The sequence below is a fragment of the Nelumbo lutea genome, chromosome 3 (assembly GCF_056320005.1).
Source record: "Nelumbo lutea isolate HS-2025 chromosome 3, American lotus-T2T, whole genome shotgun sequence".
Lineage (NCBI taxonomy): Eukaryota > Viridiplantae > Streptophyta > Magnoliopsida > Proteales > Nelumbonaceae > Nelumbo > Nelumbo lutea.
Window position 1 is genome coordinate 16,096,534 of NC_142686.1, and position 26,231 is coordinate 16,122,764.

The window sequence follows — 26,231 nt, forward strand, 5'->3', positions numbered from 1 at the left end:
TAACTTTAAATTTTTCATTTTTCAAATTGACTTATTATTGTTATTGATTTGATGACATGACCCATTGGTAGCACTACTCAAGAAGGCAAGATCATCTCCAACAGTATCAGTTTTGTTGAGCTTTTGTGGGTGACTTTAAATAGCCTTATGTTTGAATTTATTTTATGTTTTATAAAATTAAAAAAGAAATATGAAACTCTAATGGTTTTGGGAAGCGATATAACAAGAGAAATAAGAGTAATTTTAAGTATGTAGAATGATATGGAGTGATATATTATTAGGGCAAAAACTCTTGTCTGGGTATATCGGACACATAACTAGTTTGAGACCCCGTGATTAGTTAACAAGTTGAATGGGTACCTATCACGAAGAATTTGCACAGCCTTGGGGTAGACCCGTTCAAATTTTAGCCCGTCCAAATACAGCTTACCCATAACTTGTCGTCAACTATATCCTACATAAGGATTGTCAGGCCTAAATCCCAAATAAAGTGGGATTTGCCTTTGGAGATTTATTGGGCCAAAAAGTTGTTTTATAATGTTATAAAAAGCGTCAAATTATTCAAAAGAATTACTAAAAGAGTATGATTTCAGTTCCCTATGATATCATTCAGCATACTACAGCAAACTCTTTGCTATGATTTTTCTTAAAGTTATCCCTAATAAATCCTAAATCTATCACAAACCCCACTTTTATGTTCCATATTTTATTAATCAAAATTTTAGAACAAAGATAAAAAATGTTATTCATATTCTTTTTATTGTTATTATGAATGAAACATACTCTTTCAGAATTATATGTTATCCAAAAAGCAAATAGATAAATAGTTAATAAAATAAAATAAAAATAAAAATAAAGCAGAAATTATTATATATGTTTAGAAAATAAAAAAAAGAAGAAAAACAATGCAAAAATCATCATAGGGAGCTGAAGAAAAACAATACATAAGTTGTACATACCTTCTATGATTAATAGGATGCCTTTATATACGCGCAAGTTGTCGTGGACTTTACGTAGTGCATCCAAGGTCTCCAGGAGGACATGGTTTACTGGTCCACCTCATTTGGAGGTGGTTTCAAACTTTTACACTTAGAGATGACTTTTGCATAAAGAGATAGAGCTTATCCAGTTGCCTATGAAGCGGGTGGGGCAAGAGTTAGCTCCATCGATGAGGTGACGTAATCCTAGAGGATTTGAAGATGATAGCCCACAGGTAATGGTGGTTTGCCACCGCATCGTGCAAGTTGCCAATTGGGCCTCAATCAGGTCGGCAGTGAGAGGTTGCCCTGAGTTGAGGTCTCTGCCTAGTTTTGAGATCATCGGTTTGACCCTGTCGAGGTGTTCGTAGGTTTCTCCTATCAAGATGGTGCCGGGATACTGAAGGCATGTAAGCTGTGCCCGAGGTGTATTCAACGTCGTTGCCTAGGTGGCACTGTGGTATCATGCATCGGTTCTAGAATGTCATGTGTCATGGTGTCACTAGAGGGCCAAATCACTTCTCATTAATCAATTCCAATTCCAACTATTTGGTTGGATAGAATTGAAATCCCACTCCGATGGAATGGCATTGTCGCATTTGAGGGAATGGCCAAATCCTTCGTCTCTTTTGAGAATGAAATTTCATTCCAGTTTATTTCAATTCCTATTTCGATTCTTGTTTGAATGAAATTGACTATAGGAATAAACCATTTTGATTCATATTCCAAAAGATTTTAATTCCAACCCTGACTGCAAACCAAACAGACCCTTAATGAAATTACATTTGCCCATGTGAAAGAATGGCTAATTTGGCTTCCATTTTGGAATGAAAATCTCATTTCAATATGCTAAAAACGGTGCTGCCAATTAGGAGGTGCATATTTGTCCTTTTACCCGATGCAAACCCTCCTTGAGAATCGTGCATATTTTTTGTAACCCAATTCTCATTTCCATTTAAACCAAACAGATGGCGGTAATAGACAATTCTTATCAAATTTCATAGGATTTCGAACCAAACGAACCCTAATATATTTTTTCGGTGCTTGAGTGCTGACATACAAAAGTACAAACATAATGTTGAAGCCAAGTGTTAACATATGTCTGAGATAATTCGCATAAACGAAATTGACAGGGAATGCAGTTTAATAACTTTGCGTTCAAATTTCACTTGATAGCCTACCTACTCTATCATTAATGGTGACGGGATCTGTTCCTCATAAATGGGCGCCTTACACGTACATCGAACGCACATCGACTGTGTATTAAAAACATCCGGTCTCTCATCGATGTGATTAGGAGTTTGCTTTTTGTGTGATCATTTAATGACTTGTTAGATATTTTCACTCTTTTTTTTGTACCATTATGGTGTGTGGTTGAGGGAGACTGACGAGAGTTGTATTGTCACAATTCAAGTTGCACTCTTGTTAGAGTGGCTAATTTTCTATGTTTTAGATAAAATTGTATTATTTTTTTTTTATCTTAATGTTAATTTTCTTAAGAATTTTTAAAATTCTATGGTTTGTAATTATTTTTAGGTAATTTTTTATAAAAATATATATTTTTTGGTTTGCAATTATCTCTGAATAAAGTTGGTTAAGGGTAAATTTAGTATTAAAAAATTAATGCATTGTATCAATATTTTTCTATTTTAAATGTTGACAGATGGAAAGTACCTCTACTTTGTTTCAAAACAATATAGAATGTTTTTGTTAATGTCAAAACATATATAGGAGAAGTTCATAGGAGTTCACATTGGCGCCCCATAGAAGCACCATACAGGCCCCCCACATGCACAACTTAGTGTGCATTGGGAATATCTCCAGTACTTGTCAGTGGGAGGTTTTTATTGTTAGAAAACCCAAGTTGATTTTGAATTCAGTTCATAGTATTGTTAGAAAACCTAAGAAGGTTTTTATAATTTTTCTTATTTTTAAATAGAATTTAAGTTGATTTTGAATTAATTAATAAATTTTCTTTTTATTAATCCTTATTAAACTTAATTAATTATATTAGTTTTTTATTTTTAATGGAATCTAAGTTCGTTAGTAAAAAATAATTGGATATTAGTTTTTAATTCATCTTATTACATGTTACTAATTCATTTGCCTTTTATTGTATTAATAAAAATATTTTTATTAATAATGATAATGATTAATGTTTATTTTTATCTTATTTAAATAATTTAAAAATTATTTTTACTATAATTAATTATTTGAAATAAAATATAAATGAATTATAATTTATAATTGATTATTAACCAACCTAGTGCAGATGGGGTTTGATCCAAATCACCACTACAATCTTGGTGCAGAGGGTTTTAGAGCATCCGTGTTATTGATAACATACCGAAACCCAATTTTTGATATCGGATATTTTGATCCTTGTTTGAAGTGACACAACAACTTTCGACTACGACTTTGAAATAAGTTGAAACGGTCTCTTTCATATTTCAAATTCTTGACCTTATTTGTTTGGTTAACATAATTGTTTATTAGCTTTCTAGAAGAGCTTGCATTTATTGCAAACAAAAATCGTGTGAACACATAGGCCACGAATCCATCCGTACAATGAGAATATTTGGTATTTGAATGTTATAATATTCATGTTGAAGTCATCTTGACGTATAGGTGGATGAAATGCTGTCAGCGTGCTTCCATCGTGCATGAGACATAGGTAATGTTTGGGATCGATGTTATTTTTTTGAAAAATGATGCTATATCGGTATTTAGCATTTCAAGTTTTGGAGTTATATTATTTGTTTCCTGAAAAAATTGATCATGCTTAGAAAATCGGAAAAGTGTGGTCCGGAAAAATGTAAAATGGAGTGTTTTCTTATTTTTATATAATTGCTAGTAACATTTATCTAATGTAATGATGAAAATTATTTAAGTGGCAACTAAGGTTTTAAAAACCAACCTCGAACCGGAACTATTATGGCCATTGGTTTTTGGGCCAGTGGTTCGATCATCCGATTTGAACAAATAACCTATTCCAATGAAAAAAAAAAACAGTGTTAGCAACAATAAAACTAAACAATGAATATTGTATTTTCTAAGAAAAAAAAGGCATACCTTGCATAACTGTTTTGCAATAGAATCAATTGCCTATGTTATGTTCAAGTCATCCCATGTCCCTTGGACAAATTTGCTCCTAGGGCTGAACCTTGCATATTTGTGGGCTACCCACATGGCCAAAACGGTTATTGGGCATATGCCCTTGAAACTCAACGCATCTTCACAAGCCGAGACGTTGTATTCTATGAAGATCAGTTCCTTTTTCAAGATGGCCCACTACCTGCCCAACCCAATTCTTCCATAGTGGTACCTCTACCTCGGGATCCATATGATGATTGTGACTACTCCCAATACACATGGTCCTTCTCATGGGAAAACAACCATTGTTACCATTCATCCCGCCACTACTAATGATGTGTCCCAACCCATCATAGTTACAAATTCAGTTCAACCCACTACTCATGGTCACCTTTAGCAACCCCGTTGCCAAACCACCATCCCTACTCGCCTTAATGATTATTTTTACCAATTGCCACATTCAATTTCACAATCCAACCATGGTACTTTAGAAGTTGAGCCCAAAACTTGTGCCCAAGCTGCCCGGGATCCCTATTGGAGAAAAGCTATGGCAGATGAAATTTTTGCTCTTGAAAGAAACAACACTTGGACTGCTGTGTCCCTCCCTCCAGGCAAGTATCCCATTGGTTCAAAATGGGTGTTACAAAATTAAATATAAGATAGATGGTTCCATCAAACGCTTTAAAGCGCAACTTGTTGCAAAAGGCTATACACAGGTTGAAGGCCTTGATTATCATAACACTTTTGTTTCAAACAAAATTGGCCATTGTTCGTTGTTTACTTGCCGTTGTTGCCTTCAAATGTTAGGATCTTCATCAACTAGATGTCAACAATGTCTTTCTTCATGGAGACCTTCATGAAAAGATCTACATGACAATATCCTAAGGTTTTGAGACTGCATACTTAATGCATGTTTGCAAGTTTTAGAAATCATTGTATGGCCTTAAGCAAGTTGGCTTCACATCCTTACGGTTCAAACAAATTTCCAATGATTATTCTCTTTTACTGCATGCTTCCATACATCTTTTTTTGCTACTCTTGTCTATGTGGATGATGTCATCATCACTGGTGATGACTAAGACTGAACCATATCTCTCAAAAGGTACATTGATTAGGAATTTGGAATAAAGGATCTTGAGCTCTTGCGCTTCTTCTTAGGCTTTGAAGTCACTCACTCTGCTTCTGGAATTTTCCTTAGTCAGCACAAATATACTCTAGACATTGTGCACGACACAGGCTTTCAAGATTGCAAACCAAGTTTGACTCCCATCATTTCATTGATGATTTGAACCCTCCATGCTTTGATCCAACACAATATCATTGTCTTGTGGGTCGGCTTATATACCTTACAACAACTCGCCCAAATATTTGCTTTGCTATTAACTGCTTAAGCCAGTTCATGCATGACCCTCACCAAGAGCATTTTAATGATGCTCTATGAGTCATCCCTCTCTACTGACATCTTCTTCTTTGCCACAAGCACAATTCAGTTGCATTGTTTCTGTGATTCAGACTGGGCCAGTTGTCCTCTTACTTGTCATTCCACTACGGGATATCTCACATTGCTCAATGACCTGCATCTTTCTTGGAAAACAAAGAAACAATACATGGTTTCCAGTTCATCAGTAGAGGTGAATACAGACTCATGGTTGTTGCCACCTCTAAACTCGTTTGGCTACATAGGATACTTGCTGAACTTACTACTCTAGCCGAGCCTCTAACCTCCATTGTGATAGCAAAGCTGTTCTTCATATTGCAGCAAATCTAGTTTTTCATGAGCACAAAAAGCACATAAAATTTGATTGTCATTTTGTTTGGGACTTGGTCCAACATGGGGACTCACGTGACACGCATCTCTCAACTTGTTGACATATTCACCTAGGTTATTCCAATTCATCGTTTTCTCACACATTTATCCGAGTTGGGCATTAGAGATGCTAATATCAAGATTAGTTGAGACAGCTGCTATTGGGATATCAAGATTAGTTATGCCAACTGTTCTTTCTTACCACGTGTACAAGAATGGTATAACAGATGTGAACCGATGGCTATATAAATCATTTGTATTATCCTAAATTAATACAACGAAATTCATTTTTTTCTGCATATGATACTCGTCTTCATTTCTCGTTGCACTGTTGCAAAAGACTGTGAGCATAGTTGTGTGAGGATTGAATCCAAATTCTCTCATTCATGAGAAGATGTTCTCGGTTCTCACTACGAGGTGATCTAAGGCTTACTTATGTGAGGTAAAAGAGACCGGGTCTGCTCTTCACGATGCGCACCTCACTTCAACCTCATAGGTACATCTAGAACATCTCTTATAATTATATATCATTATTGATGGGAGATATGCTCAATATACGGTTGTTGTGCATGTGAGGTCGGTGTGAGGTGCGTTTTGTGTGGAACAGATACCGATTTCCATTGGAACCTGATCTGTTACAAGGAAATAAATACACAGACAGTACGATATCTAGTTGTGCTTAAAAACATCTCCCTTGCTTCGGATGCTAATAATAAATTCAAGGTGTGGCCTGTTGGAAGCAAAAAGCGTATGAATGAAAGAAACACCCAAGGCAAATTTTTGGTTGATGAAGGATTGCCGTAAAGGAATTGATGAAGGATTGCCTACCGTCGTTTTGGTTGATGACGGAGGGAGGCCCACATAAGGGAGTAAGTTTTGTTCGCCGGATTGGAATCTACTGAACACCCATATTCTACCTTCTTTTGGTTATAAGTTGTAACTCCCGTCGGTCAGGCTCTGCCACGTGATAATTACGAATTTAAATGATGGTTAGTTGTACACCAAACGCGACCTAAAGAGAATTAAGTTAAAAACCGACTCATGGCATGATTCCGTGAAATGTAATATGATATTGACGGTATGACCCATACCCATTCCGTAGTACAACATCCGCATATTAACAATCTGTCACCAGAAGCGTACATTAGCGGAGCTAGTTTTTACGTCTTGCCTCTTCAGCTTTTTCAAAATTTCTACAAGTCCAGACTCTAGATTATTTAGCATAATCTGGTTTTCCATTGCAATATGTGTTCTTCCGTCCGAGTTCTGACAACCCAGCTACGAAATTTCTGAGTTCTGATCCTCAAAATATCTGCTACTGTTTCCCCTGTCTCTCGTTTTTTTTTTTTTTTTTAACTGAAAACGCACAGAAACAAGCTGAAGAGGAAAATTTATTTTATTTGTTCTGGATTTTTCAAAGTTTCTAAACAGTTGTTCAATGGGAAAGACTGGCTTGTTTGATCTTGAGAAGCATTTCGCTTTCTATGGGGCTTATCATAGCAATCCATTCAATATAGCTATACATATGATGTTTGTTTGGCCAATACTCTTTACGGCTCTTGTTCCCTTTTACTTTACACCTTCCTTCTTTGGATTCCCTCACATTGAATTCTCTCTTTTCGGGAGCAACGTTCAGTTGGTTTTGAAATTTGGTTTCTTATTTACTTTGTTCTACGCGTTGTTTTACATCGCCTTAGATAAAAAAGCTGGCTCCTTAGCTGCCCTTCTCTGTTTCCTCTGTTGGTTCGGCAGCAGTATTCTTGCAACTAAACTTGGGTTTTCCCTGGCTTGGAAGGTAAGTCCAAGTTCCCCGTTTTTCCTTCTCCTTCATGAAAGTGATGCTCGTTTTGATTATTTTGTGAAATTGGGCATTCTTCTTGTCATCATAGTAATCAATCATTAGTTTGTAATGAAAATCTTACTACGTTTTGTATACTCTTTGAATTATTTGTTGTCAGATGAATTTTCGTCTCTCTTTGTATGAATTGTAGGGAGATGTGCCTTTTCTCCTTGATTACTTTATTATGTCATTTAAATTAGTTACGGCATTTTAGAATTGCTTCTTGATTCTTTACTTATAGATCTGCTTTTGTCTATCTGGTGATATCAGATTATGTTATTGTTTTCTATCGATGTTTTTCTTCTTACTTTCCTATTTGTTCTTGTCCATTACTGCATTTAAGTACTTATTTGGACTTGCATTTCTTTGGGCATTTCCCTCAATGAATGGTTATTATTCAGATTTCAAAAAGAACTTTTTCATAAGTTCCAATGTGGTCATTTCTGCATAGAAGAACATAATTTCCCCTGCTTCATTATATCTAGTCTGAATACGTCTTTCTGAATATTGATGTTTCTAATACTGCTGATTTTTTTTAATTCCAGATTTCTAGATAAAGGTGATTAACCTTTTGAAATGTTTAAACGAAATTAAGAATTTGGGACCTTTTGATACCTAAGTTTGACTGGACTGAATAATGAGACTGCTGTCCTTAAAGGACCTGGAGAACTGGCACTGTAAATCCGAGGACTATCTTACCTTCATGTTTCTGAAACGTGGTTACACACTTGGACAGAATTTCATACTCCTTTTTTTGCATTCTTTTTCCCATTGGACTCTTTGGATAAACCTCACAGAAGGTGTTTATCTTTAAATAAATTTGGGTTCCATGTGTCTTGGAGGTTCTGTAATGCCAAGTCATAGCATTTATGATGGAGAGATCTTGGTGATTCTCTCTCAAGGATTGACTTTGAAGGGAGAATAGAAGACTGGAAAACAGAGGATACTCAAGGATTGACTTTGAAGGGAAAATAAAAATAAGAGGGAACCCAATTAAGGAAAACTTCAAGATATTAAAAATTAGTGCATCTTACGGGTAATTGTTTTCTATTTACTTGCAGTTGTTTTGTTTACCAAGTCATATAAGTCAGTTCCTAGTTTTTAGGCAAGTATCAGTAGTGGAGTTAGAGGTAGAGATTTTGTAGGTGGTTGGTTAATGTTAGTGGAGAAATCTTAGGAGGATTAACGTTAGTATATCCCTATATATATGTGTGTCAGATGTAGTTGAGTGGTCAACAACCAAAAGAATTCCTAATAGTACTAGTATTTTCTCCAATATTTCCCTTATTTTTCTCTTAGTTATCCAACATATACTGCAAATTTTCCTCTCTTTTTGTTATACAAGAGAGGAGGGATATAGAAAGGATACAGAGCCGTGACTCAGAATGGAGCAATATCTTGGATGCAAGATAATACATAGTAACAGCTGAAGCTTCCTTGTTATACAATGGAGGAATTTGATCGTGTGCTCTTGCAAGTAACCGGGTCAGGAGAGGAAAAAAATTCGTAATGATGATGATAAGAAAAAACTAGGGCCAGAACATCCTCGTTACACAATGGGAAGGGTACTTTTTTATCATCTTACTAGTTTATGTGAAAACTTGCAGAAATTTTTGCTCCTATATGCCATACAGTCTGCTATTTAAAGGCTGATCAACCAAGGAATCTTCCACGTGGAATTTGGGGCCCAAAAGTATCCCTAAAAGTAGCCCTAGTTAATGGGGGTAAATTTGAAACTTCAATGGCCACTGTTACCTTTGGAAAACACTAATAAAAGATGGATGACAGGCTGACACGGATTTGAATATTGCAGAGGTAATCCAGAGGGTTCTCTCTACTTGGTGATCGGCTTTGATTGGCTATACTATCCCTCCACATGGCGGAAATATGGCAGGTCATATTGCGAGCTCCCCAGTTGGCTCAATTAGACAGGAGTCAAATATTTGAAAGAAATATTGAATCATTTCAGTTATTTAATCTTCTCCAATGATTAATCTAATTAACGTTTTTTCCCACTCAAGTTTCAGCTATGACTGTTATAGTTGGCACTGGGTAGTTGCACTTAGGAATTTTTATCTTTGTTTATGAGTTAAGTTGAGCAAGCATGAAAGGGGAATCTAGCAAGTTGCAGTTCACTAATAAGTCAAGAAGTAGGAATGCTTCTGTATAAGGTATCTTAGAGATTTTACCACACCATTCATAGAGATGAAAAGGATTACCTTATATACCACTATAACAAGAAAGGGATACTTACGTACAAATCATGCTAACAAAAGCCCAAGGCCTGTATCATACCGTTGTCAATCTAACAGAGCCTCAAAGGATTAACTTATGATAGAAGGGCAGGGAGAAACGTCCTGCATCCCATAATTGGTTATATGCTTCAACTGTTCTATTGATGCAATTCTTTTGGGAACCCAAAAGAATTTAGATTTCATAAGATTTTCAAGCTTGAGGTGCACATATAGTTGAAGTATGCAGCAATAAAGCTGTCCATTCTAAGTTTGTTTTTAATTTTCTTCTTGAGTGCAGTCGTCTCAAGCAAGCCCAAGTGTTACGGTGTGTGGTAGGCTTCTTGGAAAACCGAACATGTTTGTGTTGACTTTCGTAGATGGGAAAATTACAATTGTTGGATTGGTCAAATTCCAACACTACCATCATAACAACTTCTGGATTTTTGTCTTTTTAGATTTTTCTTTCTTGGTTGCTCAACGTAAAGATTCATCCACCACATATTATGAGCTTTTTCTTTTACCAGCAAAAGCTTGAAGGTAGAAAAGATAGCATTTCCACAATTGTTTGTCTTTGTCTATGGGTTTATAAGGGCCGTTAAACAATAATGGTCCCAGCTATCCTGGGTCTTGCAAGGGTGGACTGGATATGGACTTGAATCCATGTTCTCATGCTTCTCCTTCTTCTCTAACCTGGAGCTCTATAGGCATTTAAACCAGAAGCTGCCAAAATATCAATTGGACATAACAAGTGTCAAGTACTATTAGATACGAACTTGGATCCTTGTGTTTTAAAACTTGACCATTTTTTGTTACTAATCTGGAAAAGGGGTAGCATGTACCCAATGATCTATAAAACCAATATAATTAAGATGATTTACAATGTTATTACTAAAATTACCATTTACCCCACCTGATTTTGCCAACCAATTTGCATCCTGGTTTTCTTCCCTGAGGACATGCAAGTGATAAGCCTGAAGATCTTCCTTTACAACTGTACCATTACAATCTTTTATGAGACTCAAGATATTCCAAGGCGGTCTAATTACTCTAACACTCTCAATGACAATTTTTGAGTCCCCTTCTATTTGGACTGTTATTGCTCCAACTCTTTTAGCTATCTGATGTGCTTATGTAGTTGTTGAACGCTTCTCTGCACATTAAATGAGGTTACTCCAATGACCATTTTATGTCCGTGATTTTTTATTGCTTTCTTTCGACTATTTCAAGTGTCCATCTGTCTAGAATACTGATCAAAAACAAACTACTACCTTCTGAAAAAGTAGAAGCGGCCTTGGTTTCATGTGAATGCTTAGCCATGAATCCAGTTGAAAAAACCATCCATGCAACGTTGATAATTGACTGGTAATTATTACAAAGATATGAAAATGTGAATAATACATGGAACATCAGGCAAACTTTTGTAAGGTTTTTAAACTCACATTTGATTTTCTAAGAAAGGTTCTAATTAACTCTAAGGTCTCCTCACCCTGGATGTGGATTTTGGAGGTTCACATCCCATCTAAAGTCTTTTTCTTCTTGTAGATGCCACTTAGGTGGGATCTTGACCATCAATCATTTGATTAGGAATGGCAACAGGTCAGGTTCAGGGTGGGGACTATACACCCCATCCCTGTCCCAGATCCCTATCAGAAAGAAAAATGAGCTTCCATCGTATATATGATTGGGAAAAAGATTTATGGAAAAGAAAGAAAAAAAATCATTAATTTAAATTGGTTTAGCACTTAACTAACATCATTAATCACCAAGATAAAATTGAAATTTGTCCAACGTTTGGGCAGGGAGGGGGACTTCACTCCTCATCCCCTTCCCTGTCCCTGTCCCCATTCCTTCCAGAGCAATCTCCATCCCTGACCTGATTGGGTTGGAGAGACCAGGTACCCAGCAGGGACAGGCAAAATTGCCATCCCTACATTTGATCCAAAGAGGGTGCAATATAAGCAAATGTGCCCCTTACATGTCTTTGTTAGAAATTATCTCTTATTTTACTGATAAGAAAAAAGAAAGTCTCTTAATTGCTTTTGAAGTGCAATATCACCTTCAGAATTTGATCTAATGTCCTTTTGTTTTCAAAAGAGCTTGGTTGCACATAAGGATTTACCTATACTTTTTTTTCCTCATGCTCCCCTACTCAAGCTCTCATTGGGATGATTGAAAGAAACCTTGTGAACTGGATGCCAATGTTGAAGGACTTTGAAGGCTTATAATGTGAGCATTTATATGGTGGTGGGAAGCAATACTTGCTCAACTCTTCTTTTGATGCGAGTTTTGTATGTATGTAAATTGTTTGGGGGCTTGCCACCACTCACTGAATTTTTTTATTTTTTTATGGTAATCAACACCACTCACTGATTGAAGATTCTAGTTGGTAAACCTGGTTTATGGGCAAGTAGTATTTCATCCCAATGCGATGTAAGTTTTCCCCTCATCCATATTAAGGTCACTATCTTTTGGGGGTTTTCCACCTCTCACTGATTGCAGATCCTAGTTGTTAAACCCGGTTAATGGGCTTGTAGTACCTAATAAAAAAATGTAAAGAAAAAGCTTGCATATATTACCAGAGGCATGTCCTTTCTCATTTAATTTCTATTCTAGCGCTAATAATATATTTTTTTAGAATTACTTTTCAGGTAGTTCTAGCAGCTCAATTGTTCTGTTGGACTGGGCAATTTTTAGGCCATGGGGTTTTTGAGGTGACTTTCATGTCTCTTTTGAAATACGATTCATCACTGTCCATTAGATTTATACAAATTATTTAATATTTCTGCAGAAACGGGCACCTGCTCTTTTGGACAATCTCATTCAAGCTATTTTGATGGCTCCTTTCTTCGTTTTGCTAGAGGTAATTTTCTTTTTTTCTTTTCAAACTACCTTTTATCTTATTTTGAGAGTAAGGTACTCATTGTCATTGTTGGTTGTTTCAGGCTCTTCAACTATCCTGTGCTTATGAACCATACCGTGGTTTCCATGCAAGTGTTCAAGCAAAGATTTATGCCGAAATCAAAGAGTGGCAGTCTAAGAACCAAAAGAAGATTTCCTAATTTGGTGCTAGGGTATTGAAGAAGCAGAAGTTATCCTATTTCACAGCCATGGGTAGTCTGCAGTTCAAGTTACATAGAGTTGGTAGATTCTTCATCTATATTCCATTACATAATCGACTATAACTTATGAAAGCAAAGGTACAATGCAAATGGGACACATTGTATGGGATGCAACCATTCTGTTGGTTTTACTTTTACCTAAGGTTGCATTTCTTTTTTCAGTCAAATCAAATGGACTGAGTTTTTCATCAGGCTGAAATTTTTGAGCTATTATTTACACCCATTTTACAGCGAAAACTTTGTTTTCCACCCCTTAGTTTTGATGTAAATGATGATAAGGAAAACCAAGTTTTCATATTGTAGAAGAGGCAAAACCGCAAAAGTATAGCTTAAAACTTTCAGTACCTACAGTTCCCCTAGATTTTATGTTGAAACAAATGGAATCTTAAGAGAAATTGAGGAAATGATAATCATCGTTTGAGTTGCAGGCTTTTAACATTAGGAGTTCTATTAGAAATGCTGCTCAAGGATATATAGTTGATGATTGGACCAAGTTAACCTCTTTGATTGGATGAATACCTTAACCTGCTGGTTGTAAGAGTAATTCGGGTTTAAAGTTGAGCCAACAAGTATATAAAAGGTTTTCGTTATTATTAAATCAAGCATGAAATTTGGTAAGTTGTTTGAACCGTTGTGGTTGAGGACCTTTGCAGCAATGTTTTAAAAAGCCATCTCAGTTCTGGCCACCGGTTTCTGGGTCGATAGTTCAACCGTCTGGTTTGAACGAATAGTCCGTTTTGTAAAAATTATAAAACAATAATTAAAATAAAAATGCCCAAAATCATTGAATGGATCAAAAAAGTCGGTGGTTTGACCTCTTGGCTCAATGGATTATTGACTAATTTCATGGTTTTGGGCCAAGGAACGGGTTTAAGGTAAAATGGAACCAGTTGCTTGAATAATTTCTGGCCAAACGATCTGAATCAATGGTGATTCAAAAAATGTTGCTTTGCAGCAGTAATTACCCAATATTAATATCAACCAGTAAAATCCAAAGAAGGCTATTACCCAATATTAACATCAACTATCTCGGATCTTGGAAGGGATGGACTGGATGTGGACCTAACCTTAACCTTAGTGTTTTTTTTTTTTTTCTCAATTTCATTAAATAGTTAAAAATTCATACAGATAATTAAAGAAATGAGTAGAGAGCATCACTAATAATTAATTGAAGGGGAAAAGTTGATTTTATATCGGGTTGTCTTTTCAGCACTAAATACTTTTGTTAAATTGACTCCATCTATATCCATGGATACTAGAAATGGGGGGAAGCGAAGAATCGTCTCACCAAAAAGCTCATACAGAGTCCATCATCCTGTTATTATTTCTCACGCATGTTGTTAGGTGTTTGATTGTTTCTAATAACATTGGGTGAATAAGATCTCTTTGCGCGAGTTAGCTACAGTTGAAATTTGAATACATCATATATGTGCTAAGGGTACGTATTTCTTGGTTTAAGAAATACTCTTTACAGGACTTGTGATTACTGATGAGGTGCTATCAAAATCAACCTCAATCTCAATCTCAATGATGAATATATAATATAATGAAAAGAAGGCAAATGGCATGGGAATGTGGGTGACTGGAGAGAGGTTCAAAATACTTTTCAGAAATAAAAAGTAAAACCAGTGAAATTTACCCAAACTTTATTTTCCTGAAATTCTAAAATGATCTTGATCTTGTCTCCACAGCTAGCAATGATTAATAACATAGAATCGTACTGTAGATGACAAAGTAATCATGGTCATATACATGAGGTAGGCTACATGCATCCACATTCCACAGCTAGCAATGTCGTTCTGTTCAGTGCATATAAATCCTTAAATTATGGGCAATTAGCTAAATGAGCAGTGGCTCAGTTGGTAGTTTAGCTGGTTTGTTTCAGGATATGCAGATCCAGTTCCCACTACCACCGACTTTGGGGAATGGATTATTAGTGTGTTGTTTGTGTTATTCAAATGGCCTTTAAGGGGGATTCAAGTGTATAATCAAATACTAGAAAAAAGGCAATTAAATAATTTTTTATCATCTAAATCCTTTTTGGTTTATCCCTGCCTCTTCTAACTCCATAAATCACTTTTTCTAACAGGTGCAGAAATAAATGGTATTCCATGCCTGCACACGAATAAACCATCTTAATATGTTTCATTTAATCATCTATTGGAACTACTCCTACATTAGTTTCATATGATTTCATTTCTAGCCCTCTCTTTACTAGCTTTATTATATTCATCCATCCAAGCATTTGCATTTAATGCCACGCCTTTTGGATACACATTCTCTTAATCACCCAACACATTGCACCATGAAGTAATGGCCTTATATATGGTATTTTTAGACCTTCTATTTACACTGTAAATATTTATATTTGCACTCTTTCCAGCTGTACAAATACAAATTCATACAAAATATAAGATTTTGTGCTCTCTACATATTTCTATTTATACTCCTTCCATATCGAGCCATAAATACAAAATGTGGAAAGGGAATAATTCAGCCAACTACAAAAACAATAACATTTAATTACCTTCTATTTGCACTGTACATATTTGATATCAAGTCAGTGGAGTTTACATTGACCAGCTTTACCAACTATAGAAACAACATGTACCACATTAGAATGTTATTTTTCTTTGGGGTGGAGGTTTTGATAAATAAAATTAAAAAAAAAAATTATAAGGTGGGGCAAACCATAAATTTCCCTTCTTTTCTTTTTTTTTTCCACTAATTGAAGGGCTAATAAAATAGATTCATACCACACATTTGTAAGGGAATAGACAAAATACTCAAATATCTAAGCAGCTTTTGGTAATATTCGAAAAGAATGTTTCTAAAATCTGCAAATGGCTTGATTCGAATAATTGAAAATTGCCTAGATCCAAATTTGATTTAATAAAATTTTAATTTCAATAAAATCTTATCCATTAGATTTAGATGGGATCAATGCCACCAATAAATTAAACTAAATGTTTCTGGTTTCCAGAGTAACAGTATAACGTCTTTTATTTTTTTTTACTCCTGGGAGTGCCAAGTTGTTTGCATGGGACATCACCAAATAGCACCCATGGCTATTCTATATAGCATTTTGTCCCAGGAACAATAGTGATTCCATGAATTTCCTCTCTTTAGATGCAATACAAGTTTTCATTTTCAAGCATATTCAATTCCTTCAAAATGAATGGAGCAACTTCTTTCAAGGTTCAAAGTATTAATATGATAAAAATACATAATTTTAAGTATCGATAACAGGTGTGGATACTTTGAACCTTTGTTCCTTTCGTTCTAATCATGAAATGATGTTATTATATGTCAATATCTTTCGAATGCAAAGGGGAATAACCAGCCCTAGCCCTACACAAAAGGGTTGGTGGGGATCACAGAGAGGATCCTTAGAATGGGCTTATATAACCGCATAAGCTCCATAATATCTTGCTTCAATTCATGGTCGGTCCCTACCAGCCGGCCCGATTATCCGCAGCTTGATTTTCTTTGTGAAACAAGCGATCGGTCCAAATTTCTGTGCCATGTCTTTTAGCAATTTTCCAACAATCCTTGTCTGATGCATGTACTGCTCGAGAGGATGCAATTCTATCCATGGAACGGGTAATTAATAACTATAACTTGGAGTTATCTTCAAGCCAAAACTGGTTTGCAGCAATATTGAGCAATCCACTGGACTAGTGAATTGAAACCACTTCTCTTTCTATCCACCACCCTACAAGATACTGCTACCTTTTATTGCTGTGGTCCATCAATTTTTTCTTTAATTTGATTCGGATATGTATTTACCCATTTTATCTCTTGCTCTCCACAGGACACAGCCCACACTTTGTGCTCAAAACTTTAGGGATAGGTTCTTCTGTTTAGGCATAAATGGGGTGGAACCGTGGAATATTACTGTTTTATCCTAAAGGCTGTAATATCTTGTTTTCTGCCCATTCTAAATTGAAAGAAATGCAGAGAAAAAGGATGTCGCAAACAAATCATCCATCTCATTTCATTTCATGTAGTATCAAGTTATATATAGTAGAAATTTTGTCAAATAACAAGAAAATTAATTGTACCTTTTTTTCCATATGATGAACACGACCAATTCAACTCAAATTTCATCTAGTTTAGGAAGATAAAGTGTATATATAACCATCGCTGTATGTTCTCTTGTACGTACTTAATTTTCTTCCTTGATGGCCGCCCCTCTTTCTTCCTAAGGTAAAGTTTGGGGCTCAAAAAAAGTTTATATATAAAAGGATAATTAAATTACAAGAACCCCTATAGTTTGGGTAGTCTAAATTAGTTGAAATCTTGGTGGCACTTGTTTGATTGAGATCAATTCATTGTTCTTTTGGAGATCACTTCAATGGCTTAGATACATTGATTTGGTACCTAATCATTTGGGTGGGCTAAAACAGTTGAAATCTCAGTACGCAATTTGGATGGTTGAGAATAATTGACTAAACTTAGAAGGCCATTTTGATGGTCAAGATCTTTGGCTTATTTTTTGTTTATCATTTTATTTAGATTTGATTTCTTGTTTTTTTTTTAGAAAATTTGGTGTTTTACTTGGATAACTAAAATTAATTGACATCTTGCTGCAAATTTTGGATTTTTTGGTAGAATTTTAATTGTTAGATTACTGCTTTAATTTGATTGACTGGATTTTTTTAATTGATTCAATACATTATTTGAACAGCCCAAGATCATCGTTGAATTTTTAATGTATCACTTGGATAGTTGATCAGATTGGTTCACTGATACTGATCTTAGGAGACCATTTTGAGGGCCTAGGTCTTTGGGTTAATCATACATGCATCATTTGGGTGGGTCGGATTAGTTGAAATCTTAATACATACATCATTTGGATGGTTGAAATGAGTTGATTGATCCTAGGATGTATTTTGATGGCTTAAGATATATATATTTTTTTTAGAAAATTTGATGCTTTATTCTTTGGAGTGTTGGTACAAAGACTAATTACATGTTACGTATACATTACAGGAGATTTTGGGGTGGGAACAGAACAGGGTGCAGGGTGCATGTGAGGTCCACTAACACGTTATTCAGTACACACAGATTTGATTATTCCGCGTCTCAGTATTCTGATCCACTTGTCCTATTATAAGAAAGCATTTATTTACATGTTCTCTCAAGTCCCAATTCCAAACAGTTGCATGTCCCAACTTCCAAGGGAAGTTTTTCAAACAATGGCATTACATTATGTAATACTTGATGAATTCATCAAATAGTTGTATTCCACAACATGCCTACCATAACCTCACCTGACCACATTTTCTCTCTAAGCATTTCTTTACATGGATAGATTTAGATTTGATCCTTCATTTTCCACAGTCGGTCCGAAAATAAGTCTCATTAGTCACATCATATTCGCATTAGATGCAGAACCCCCCACACCCCGCGGCCCTCCTCCCACAATTGGGCACAACACACTTTCAATAAGACAGCGACTCAGACGTACTGTCCCATATCAATCAATGACCAGAGTGTTAGACACCGGAGACTGGAGACTGGAGAGCAAGCCCAAGGCCCAATGCGGGGGGGGGGGGGGGGTCGGGGTCCATTTGTGTACAGTGTCAAGGCTGTCCATCATAATTAAGAATAAGACAGCCCATTTGTGTATGTATCGTACTGTCCAACTTTTGAACCCCAACTCTATATTCTGTCACAACTACATGACAGTTTAATTCCCTAATATTAATCCCACGATAGTTTAAGTATGGGTCAATCGTTTCTCCGAACAAAACCCAACTGTAGAAAAACAGTAAAATAGTGGGTTTCATATGTACCAAATTGTCCCACCCGGCCTACAAATGGAATCAAGTGGCCAGCATGTGAATAATAAAGAAAGGATGCAAATTGGGCCGGCCAAGTTGCTCACTGATGAGGTGGGTCCTTCCTTATATGTATGTCTACCTTGAATGAAGTGAACTTGGGATGGACTGGCGCTTTATTTAATTTGGAAGAATATAATTAATCTACCTTTCCTTTCAACCATCTCTCATGCAGGCTTGAAGCAACTTACATCAGGGCCCCAATTTTACTTATAGTCCATTGATTTATATTGATATTTTCTCTGCTGAAGCTATTCATCGATTATATGCATTAATTTATATATGTTGGTATATATATACACTTGTTTATATACGCAACATATATATTCACAAAAATTTATTTATGAACCAAAACAAATTTCTATATTTATATATGAGCTGTTTCTTTGGCACTACTGGTGTAATATTGAAGCTAGGCAAACCCATATCTCCATCTTTTTCTATTTGTGGTTTTCCATGCCAAACTTAGTTGAGATGTTTACTCTTGGAGACAAAATCTTGTGTGAAGGAAGGACAACTGAAAATAAAATAAAATGGTGCTGGATATTTTCGGTACAAAATAGCCTGACCAGTGTACCTAACTAATTAAACTTGTCAATCCCCGGATTTCACCTTTTCATACTGTTGGGGAAAGCCAGAATGAAAACTATATACATATAAATGGCATGGAGTAGAGTGCAATACTATGGATGATGAAATATAATGCTAAATCATAAAAGAAGAGGAAATAAGGAAACTGCCAATCGAATAGTGTAGATCAATCAATGGGAAAATAGCTACACCAAAATAAAAATAAGCAAATGGCACAGATGACCATTTCTTAAACAAAAAGCTGATGAGATGAGTGGGATCCCTGGTTGTTATAAAATAGGCCAACCAGGTGCTACCACCTCCCACTGAGTTCAGAATCCCATGTCACACATTGGTTGGGATTAAATTAAATTATTCAATGCATCATGACTTCTTTAGAATATAATTAACATGCATGTGTTAAACTAACTCAGATTATATTATACAGCAATAAACACAGAATTGGAGATCATTTAGCTAGTCTGTTTTGGTCAAAGAAGGAAAGACACTATCTTTTTCCCTTCTTCTTCTTCTTCTTCTTCTTCTTCTTCTTCTTCCTTTTGCATCTCCTTTTCCTTTACCCTTTTCGCCCTCTATATTAAAATGCTTCAATTATCTGAACCACTTTCTCCTTCCTTTTTCATATATTTTATATTTTTCATCTGACTGGTGCAGGTTTTGAACTATATTCCTTCAAACTTTATAGAAAGCACAGTTACACCTAATTCCCAGATATCTGTCCAATTGCCCAGAAATTTATTTCTCTCTCTCTCTCTCTCATGTGTTAGTGATCTTTACTTGAATCATTGAATCAGTCATTTGGTATTACTAGTATCTGGACTGAATTACGTACAATATTTCCATGTAATAAGAGATTACACATACACAGCATTCAGACTCGCAGACCATTTTAGTTGTTTTCCAAACTGGTCTTCTAACTCTTTAACCATACACACCTCTACAACCTTAGTTTCGGGTTCGGCGCCTTAATCAAGTTTTGCCACGTGGTTACAGCTTGTCGGTGACGATTTGCTGCTGCTACTGAAGGAGACATGGGCCACAAGGCTTTATATACGCCAGCTCAGCAATACCTATTGTTAATAGTCAACTCTGGAGTTAGCTTAGTTTTACTTCAAGTGCAACCAATCAGAATTCAGACAAGGGGTGGGTTACTTACTTACCTTCCTTCCCCCACCCAAAGCAGCAGCACTGCCCACGTGTCCATTCCTTTTTCTCCGCTGCTTACGCGGCGGATATTGACGTCTACTATTAGACCCAATCCTGATCATTGATCAAAAAGGTTGCCAATACGATTGAAATTCCTGTGTCTAGCTGAAGCTGCCACGCGTCCTCCCTACTATTTCATTCTGTTTCCTGTAAAGGAAGGAGTTTGCATTTTTTGGCTTGATGGAGGGCTTTGTTCAGAAGAGAAAGCTACCTAATTTCGGGTATTAGTGAGAGGAGAACAGCTCAAATTACTTATATCTCCCTATTTTCGGGCAAAATGACAAGTTCCTCCCTTTCCCTTTTTCACTGAATTCTTATTCTCTCAAGTTTTTTCTTGAAGAATAGACAAATGGTCCTCCTCCTTCCATGGCCTTGAGCAAGATTTAGGGTGTGTTTTGGTCCTTCCAGCTGAATATAGATAAAGTTTTGTTTGCTTTATTTCTTAGTTCATTAGTTTAATATGATATTAATCAATTATTAATGGCAAGAAAAAACAAGAGGAGGAGCGAAGTTAAATTTAAAATATAGTATTTTTAGGCGAAGAAAGTTTTCCCCCTATTAGTTCTACGTTGAAAGTTGAAACAAGAGATCCAGCCTCAGTGACCTGGTGGTTAGGTGGTGAAATTAGCCACTAAAAGATAGAAAACATCAATTCAAGATAATTAATTTAATTAAGGGAATGATTACATCTAATGCATTGTTATTGTGTTTAAGCCCCATGTGTTTGCTGGATCACTAATTAAATTAATAAGTTAGTAAGCCTTACCTAATTAGCTGGGTAATCCTTTGCAATTTTTCTTAGTAGGACAAATAGAAGATACTCTCACAAGTCAGATCAATCAAGCAAACGCTGTGTAGTTATGAGACGAGACAGGTCCACCAACGTTGGAGCTATTGTTTCAACCAAACGCACCCCTGACGCAACTCAAGTTGTTGTATGTGGTGCAAGTGCAACCCTAATGTGGTTGGTTCACACCCAAGGACCCAACTAAATAATCCAGCCTACTCGTGTTTGCCTTTGGACCCACTTGTTGCTTGCTCGCCCAGAGGTGTCTAGATGGGTCCTTGGTGTTTCTTGTGCATTTGCATTGGTGGATGTTTGGCCCATTTAAGATAGACCAATCACTAGCGTCCTACCCTGAACTTAATGCAGCAACCATATGTGCCAATTGCCACACCCATGCAAACATTATTTGCTTGATTACTAGCCTAGCCATCTCTAGCTGCTTGTCCTATCAATGCAGAGTCCAAACAACCTAACTCTCATCATCTCCAACCCAAAAGACAAGAGTTATGAAGAAGATTGCCTGATTCCTTGATCATTGTAGCTTTCTGACTATGGTCCATCAAAGTAATATTGGTAAATCATCCAGTTAAACAATCGAATTCAATTAATTCGAATAAGTAAATGATAATCAGTAAAATTAATGCTTCTATTATAAGGAGTATATTTTTGTGAACATTTTTCTACAACATGAAAAATGGGGGGAAAATATTTGTTCAGGTGGAACACAAATGGGACCATATTGGTCATCAGGTGGTAGAACAAAGGGACTTGTTCCTAATTTTTGAAGAATTGGGGTATTGGTTATTGTTGTCTTCTTTGCATTCAGAGTTGGGACGATTGCAGATGGGATGAGAAAAAGTTTGTTGGGGATGTCTTTTTGGCATTAAAAAGAAAGAAAAAGTTTCCTATTTTATTTTAATCTGGTAGATGACTTTGGTTGGATTGATTCAAACAAAGAAAGCGACCTTCAGAGATTAAAAGAAAAAAAAATCTCAATTAATATTCTCTCTACCTGATAATTATTTGTTTAAGCTTGATTACAGTAATATTTGAGATGGTTATTTTCATGCTTGGAAGCAGGATATTTACACATGGTTGTCTTTTGTCAAATTTTAGAATAAAAAAGAGAAATTATTTGGGATAAGTTAAGGGGAGCTATAACTACCCTCCTGGTTGCCTTACAAACCACGTTTCTTTCTCTCCAAAAACCGGTATTTAGGGGGTTGGGTTCCTCACAACACTTTTTTCTTAACACCGCCTCTCAATCTCTTGGTTAAGGAATTTTTCAGTTCTGACCCCCTTCTCTTCATCTCTACCACCCTTTTCTTCCAACTCTCCTTGGTTCTACTCCACCCTTCTTCCCTTCATTACAAATAGAATTTGGATTAGCCTTAGGCCTTAGCTCAGGAAAAGAAAAAAAGTAGGGCTGCTTGATTAGAATTCATTTGAAATTTAGAGTTTCTTCACAAATCCTGGTCTCAGGAAATTGGGTTTCTCTAAGAAATAGAATTAGTGCTTGTGGTTCAAAACCAATATCAGTTCTAGGGAAAAATCTCTGTGGCTTCTGAGAAAAAAAGATTGTAAGCAGGAATGGAAAATGTCTCTGGGCTTAATATGGAAGAAGAGCAGATTGATTTGCCTCCTGGTTTCCGATTCCACCCCACCGATGAAGAACTTATAACTCACTACCTGTCCAAGAAGGTGGTTGACAGCAGCTTCTATCCTATAGCAATTGGGGAGGTGGACTTGAATAAGTGTGAACCTTGGGATATGCCATGTAAGTCTTTTGAAATAGATTTTGTCTCTCTCCTGTATTTGTTCCTGGCAATGAATTACGTTTTAACTTTAAGATTTGTGTTTTGTTGAATAAAGGGAGAGCAAAAATGGGAGAGAAGGAGTGGTACTTCTTCTGTGTTAAAGACAGAAAATACCCAACTGGTTTGAGAACCAACAGAGCTACTGAAGCTGGTTACTGGAAAGCTACAGGAAAGGATAAGGAGATTTATAGAGGGAAAACACTTGTCGGAATGAAGAAAACTCTGGTTTTCTACAGAGGAAGAGCTCCAAAAGGAGAAAAAACCAACTGGGTCATGCACGAATATAGGCTAGAGGGAAAATTCTCTCTGTCTAACCTACCAAAATCAGCCAAGGTAGGGTGGAGAGCTCTTCCTCTGCTTTTCTTTCAATTTTCTGCTTTTCGTTGTTGATCGACAATGTTATTGTGTGGTCTTTGATGAGTTATTTTTCTGCTGTCGTTCGTTCTTTTACAGAACGAGTGGGTGATATGCAGGGTGTTCAACAAGAGCTCAGGTGAGAAGAAAATTCAAGTTCCAGGGGTAGTGAGACTGAGTTCCTTGGACGAAGAATTGGCTCCATCTGCTTTACCCCCATTGATGGATTCTTCTCCCTATAACAGCATGACCAGATCGTCAGTGGCTGAGACAGCTCACGTGACCTGCTTCTCCAACCAAATGGAGGTTCAGAGAAACCCGGAAGAGATGGTCAACAACTGCTACACTTCTCTTTTCGCTTCTCCTGCAAACCCTTCTGATATATCCCCCACTTCGTCGCTTTTCTCAAAATTCTCTCTTCCGAACTCATTCTACTCCACGCAAGCTTCTCCAAATCTCGGCAATTTCAAATGCCCAGGTTCGGTTTTGATGCAAGACCAGGCCATCTTGAGGGCTTTACTTGAAAACCATGAACCCAATATCAAACAGAGTTGCAAAACAGAGAGGGAGATGGTTAGTATCTCTCAGGAGACCGGCCTGACCACTGAACTGAACACGGAGATCTCTTCGGTTGTTTCCAACCATGAGGATCCTTCCACTTCAGCTGGACCTGTGGACCTTGACTGTCTATGGAACTATTGAAGAAGAAGAAGAAGAAGAAGAAGAAGAAGAAGAAGAAGAAGATAAATTTTCTGAATAAAAAATAACATGAAAAAATTAATGGGTTGCTAATGTCATACACTCTTAATCTGTTTTTTTTTTCTTTATTTTTCAATTTTTTGGGGATTTTCATTAATTGTAAAACAGCTTGTATTCAAATTATGACAAAGATTAATTTGATGGTTAGCTGGTCATGTGAGCTTATGTTTACAATTACATTTATTAGTCAGTCCCACAGATTCATATGTTTCCATGCATAATCAACGACATGCACGAGTTCTATAATTATTTTACCGCTGCTTCCTCTTCATGGAAATTTGGGTCTTTGTTTTTCTTCTGTATTCTTTCTGGTTGGTAACGGATCGAGTGTGAAAGAACCCATAGCCCCCTAAGCTATCACCAGTTCAACACAGCTACAGCCTACAGGTAAAGATGGCTATGCTTGACCTACCAAATCTGGCCCAAGCTTTTTCATTTTTTGGGTTGCCACCTATGAGGATGGGTTTAACCTTTTCGACCCATTTAACTGATGGGTCGGACTGGGTAAACCAGTGATCAGTCTGCTTCTTTCGACCCATTTAACAACAGGAATATGCCTGTTTTATTTAATAAATAAAATAAGAACGGGGTGTCCACTGGATTAGTTATTAAAAGGATTTATGTTATGTAACGAGATGTGTTGCTGATGGTTCCACGTCTCTGTCCAAACGTGTACGAGGGACGGGGAGAGAGAGAGAATATTATATGTTTGGCTACCTAATGAAAGCTCTCATTGATGACCAAAAGCAAACTACATAACATAATACAAAATCCAAGTACTCCACTTTCTACATACAAAAAGTACATTAAAATAAACAAGCAATTACCCCTCTCTCCCCTCTAAATGGATAGAGAAAGAATGTTGTTGCTTTCAGTACATTTCAGACGAAGGTGTCAGAAGAAGTAAGAAGATATGGATTGAATACACAGAATATTCAATTACTAGAGAGAGAATATCGTTCATTAGTTGCTCTTTTTTTCCTTCACTGCTTGTATTTCCACTCCACGTCACCAGAGGAAGCGGAATATTCCATTTTTTACCAAAGAAAAGACGTACGTTATACGATCCACAGTTTGAAACTTTTACGAAAGTATTCTTTCTGTATACAAAAAAAAAAAATCATATTTTCATTGAAAAAAAAAAGAAAATCCCAACTTCTATTAGGATTCAGCTCTCATTTTAAAGCCTGCAAAATGACAAAATATTATTGAATTCTGAGATTATTAAGTAGATATATGCAATTCTTCTGCAAGTGCCATGTATTATGTCTTTTTGTATCACGCATGGAGTGGGTCTGGATCTGGACCCACTACTGCATGGACCGGGCCCCGCATGATGAGAACCATAGGATGGGACAGGCTTAAAATCCGATACCCATTTTGGACAGTAGAGTGGAGCTGGAGGATGTCCTCCCAGAGCGTGTACGCCTGCTCTACCATTCACGAGTGAGTCGGCTTGATGATGAGATGAGAACGTCCGAGTTCGACGCTACACCTACACAGTATACACCCTTCAATCCAGATCTTATAATGATTCCACGTGTAATAAGTTAAGAAGGTAGAGAAGAGAGAGGTGATGAGGGCATTTAGGTGATTGAAAGGGCAAAGACAAAACATACGAAATCGAAAGTCTGGAAGCCTATCTCAGACTCTCAGACAGACTCTCTCACTTAGAAGGGTGGGGGGCCGGCTTCGGGAATGTGAAAACTGAAAAGGAATGGAGTTAGGCATTCACCAACGGTCAGACGCGTAGGGCAAAGGGTAGGCCCCACCCAGTTCCCGCGCTAGTGGACACGTAGTT

General features: G+C 36.6%; 2 protein-coding genes across 3 annotated transcripts; both read left to right on the plus strand.

The window, feature by feature from the left end:
* The first annotated feature begins 6,933 nt into the window (after positions 1-6,933).
* LOC148863185 (2-hydroxy-palmitic acid dioxygenase MPO1-like) lies at positions 6,934-13,269 on the plus strand. 2 transcript variants are annotated; one of them, XM_088974862.1, is made up of 4 exons: positions 6,934-7,672; positions 12,600-12,662; positions 12,740-12,811; positions 12,894-13,269. In XM_088974862.1, exons 1-4 carry the CDS (start codon positions 7,316-7,318, stop codon positions 13,008-13,010), a joined length of 609 nt encoding a protein of 202 aa, XP_088830988.1. In that variant the 5' UTR covers positions 6,934-7,315; the 3' UTR covers positions 13,011-13,269. The 2 variants fall into 2 exon arrangements, with proteins under 2 accessions (XP_088830988.1, XP_088830989.1); XM_088974863.1 differs by lacking the exon at positions 12,600-12,662 and having other exon boundaries at positions 6,940-7,672.
* A 9,345-nt stretch (positions 13,270-22,614) lies between these two features.
* Positions 22,615-24,585, plus strand: LOC148863186 (NAC domain-containing protein 100-like). The gene is made up of 3 exons (XM_088981308.1): positions 22,615-23,277; positions 23,373-23,650; positions 23,771-24,585. Exons 1-3 carry the CDS (start codon positions 23,091-23,093, stop codon positions 24,371-24,373), a joined length of 1,068 nt encoding a protein of 355 aa, XP_088837434.1. The 5' UTR covers positions 22,615-23,090; the 3' UTR covers positions 24,374-24,585.
* Positions 24,586-26,231: the final 1,646 nt, after the last annotated feature.

Bases quoted from the DNA above. Each gene is read 5' to 3' on its own strand.
- LOC148863185 (XM_088974862.1), top strand. From the start codon at position 7,316: ATGGGAAAGACTGGCTTGTTTGATCTTGAGAAGCATTTCGCTTTCTAT. The intron at 7,673-12,599 runs GTAAGTCCAAGT...ATTACTTTTCAG, and splicing joins GGTTTTCCCTGGCTTGGAAG to GTAGTTCTAGCAGCTCAATT. The intron at 12,812-12,893 runs GTAATTTTCTTT...TGGTTGTTTCAG, and splicing joins CTTTCTTCGTTTTGCTAGAG to GCTCTTCAACTATCCTGTGC.
- LOC148863186 (XM_088981308.1), top strand. From the start codon at position 23,091: ATGGAAAATGTCTCTGGGCTTAATATGGAAGAAGAGCAGATTGATTTG. The intron at 23,278-23,372 runs GTAAGTCTTTTG...TGTTGAATAAAG, and splicing joins TGAACCTTGGGATATGCCAT to GGAGAGCAAAAATGGGAGAG. The intron at 23,651-23,770 runs GTAGGGTGGAGA...GTTCTTTTACAG, and splicing joins ACCTACCAAAATCAGCCAAG to AACGAGTGGGTGATATGCAG.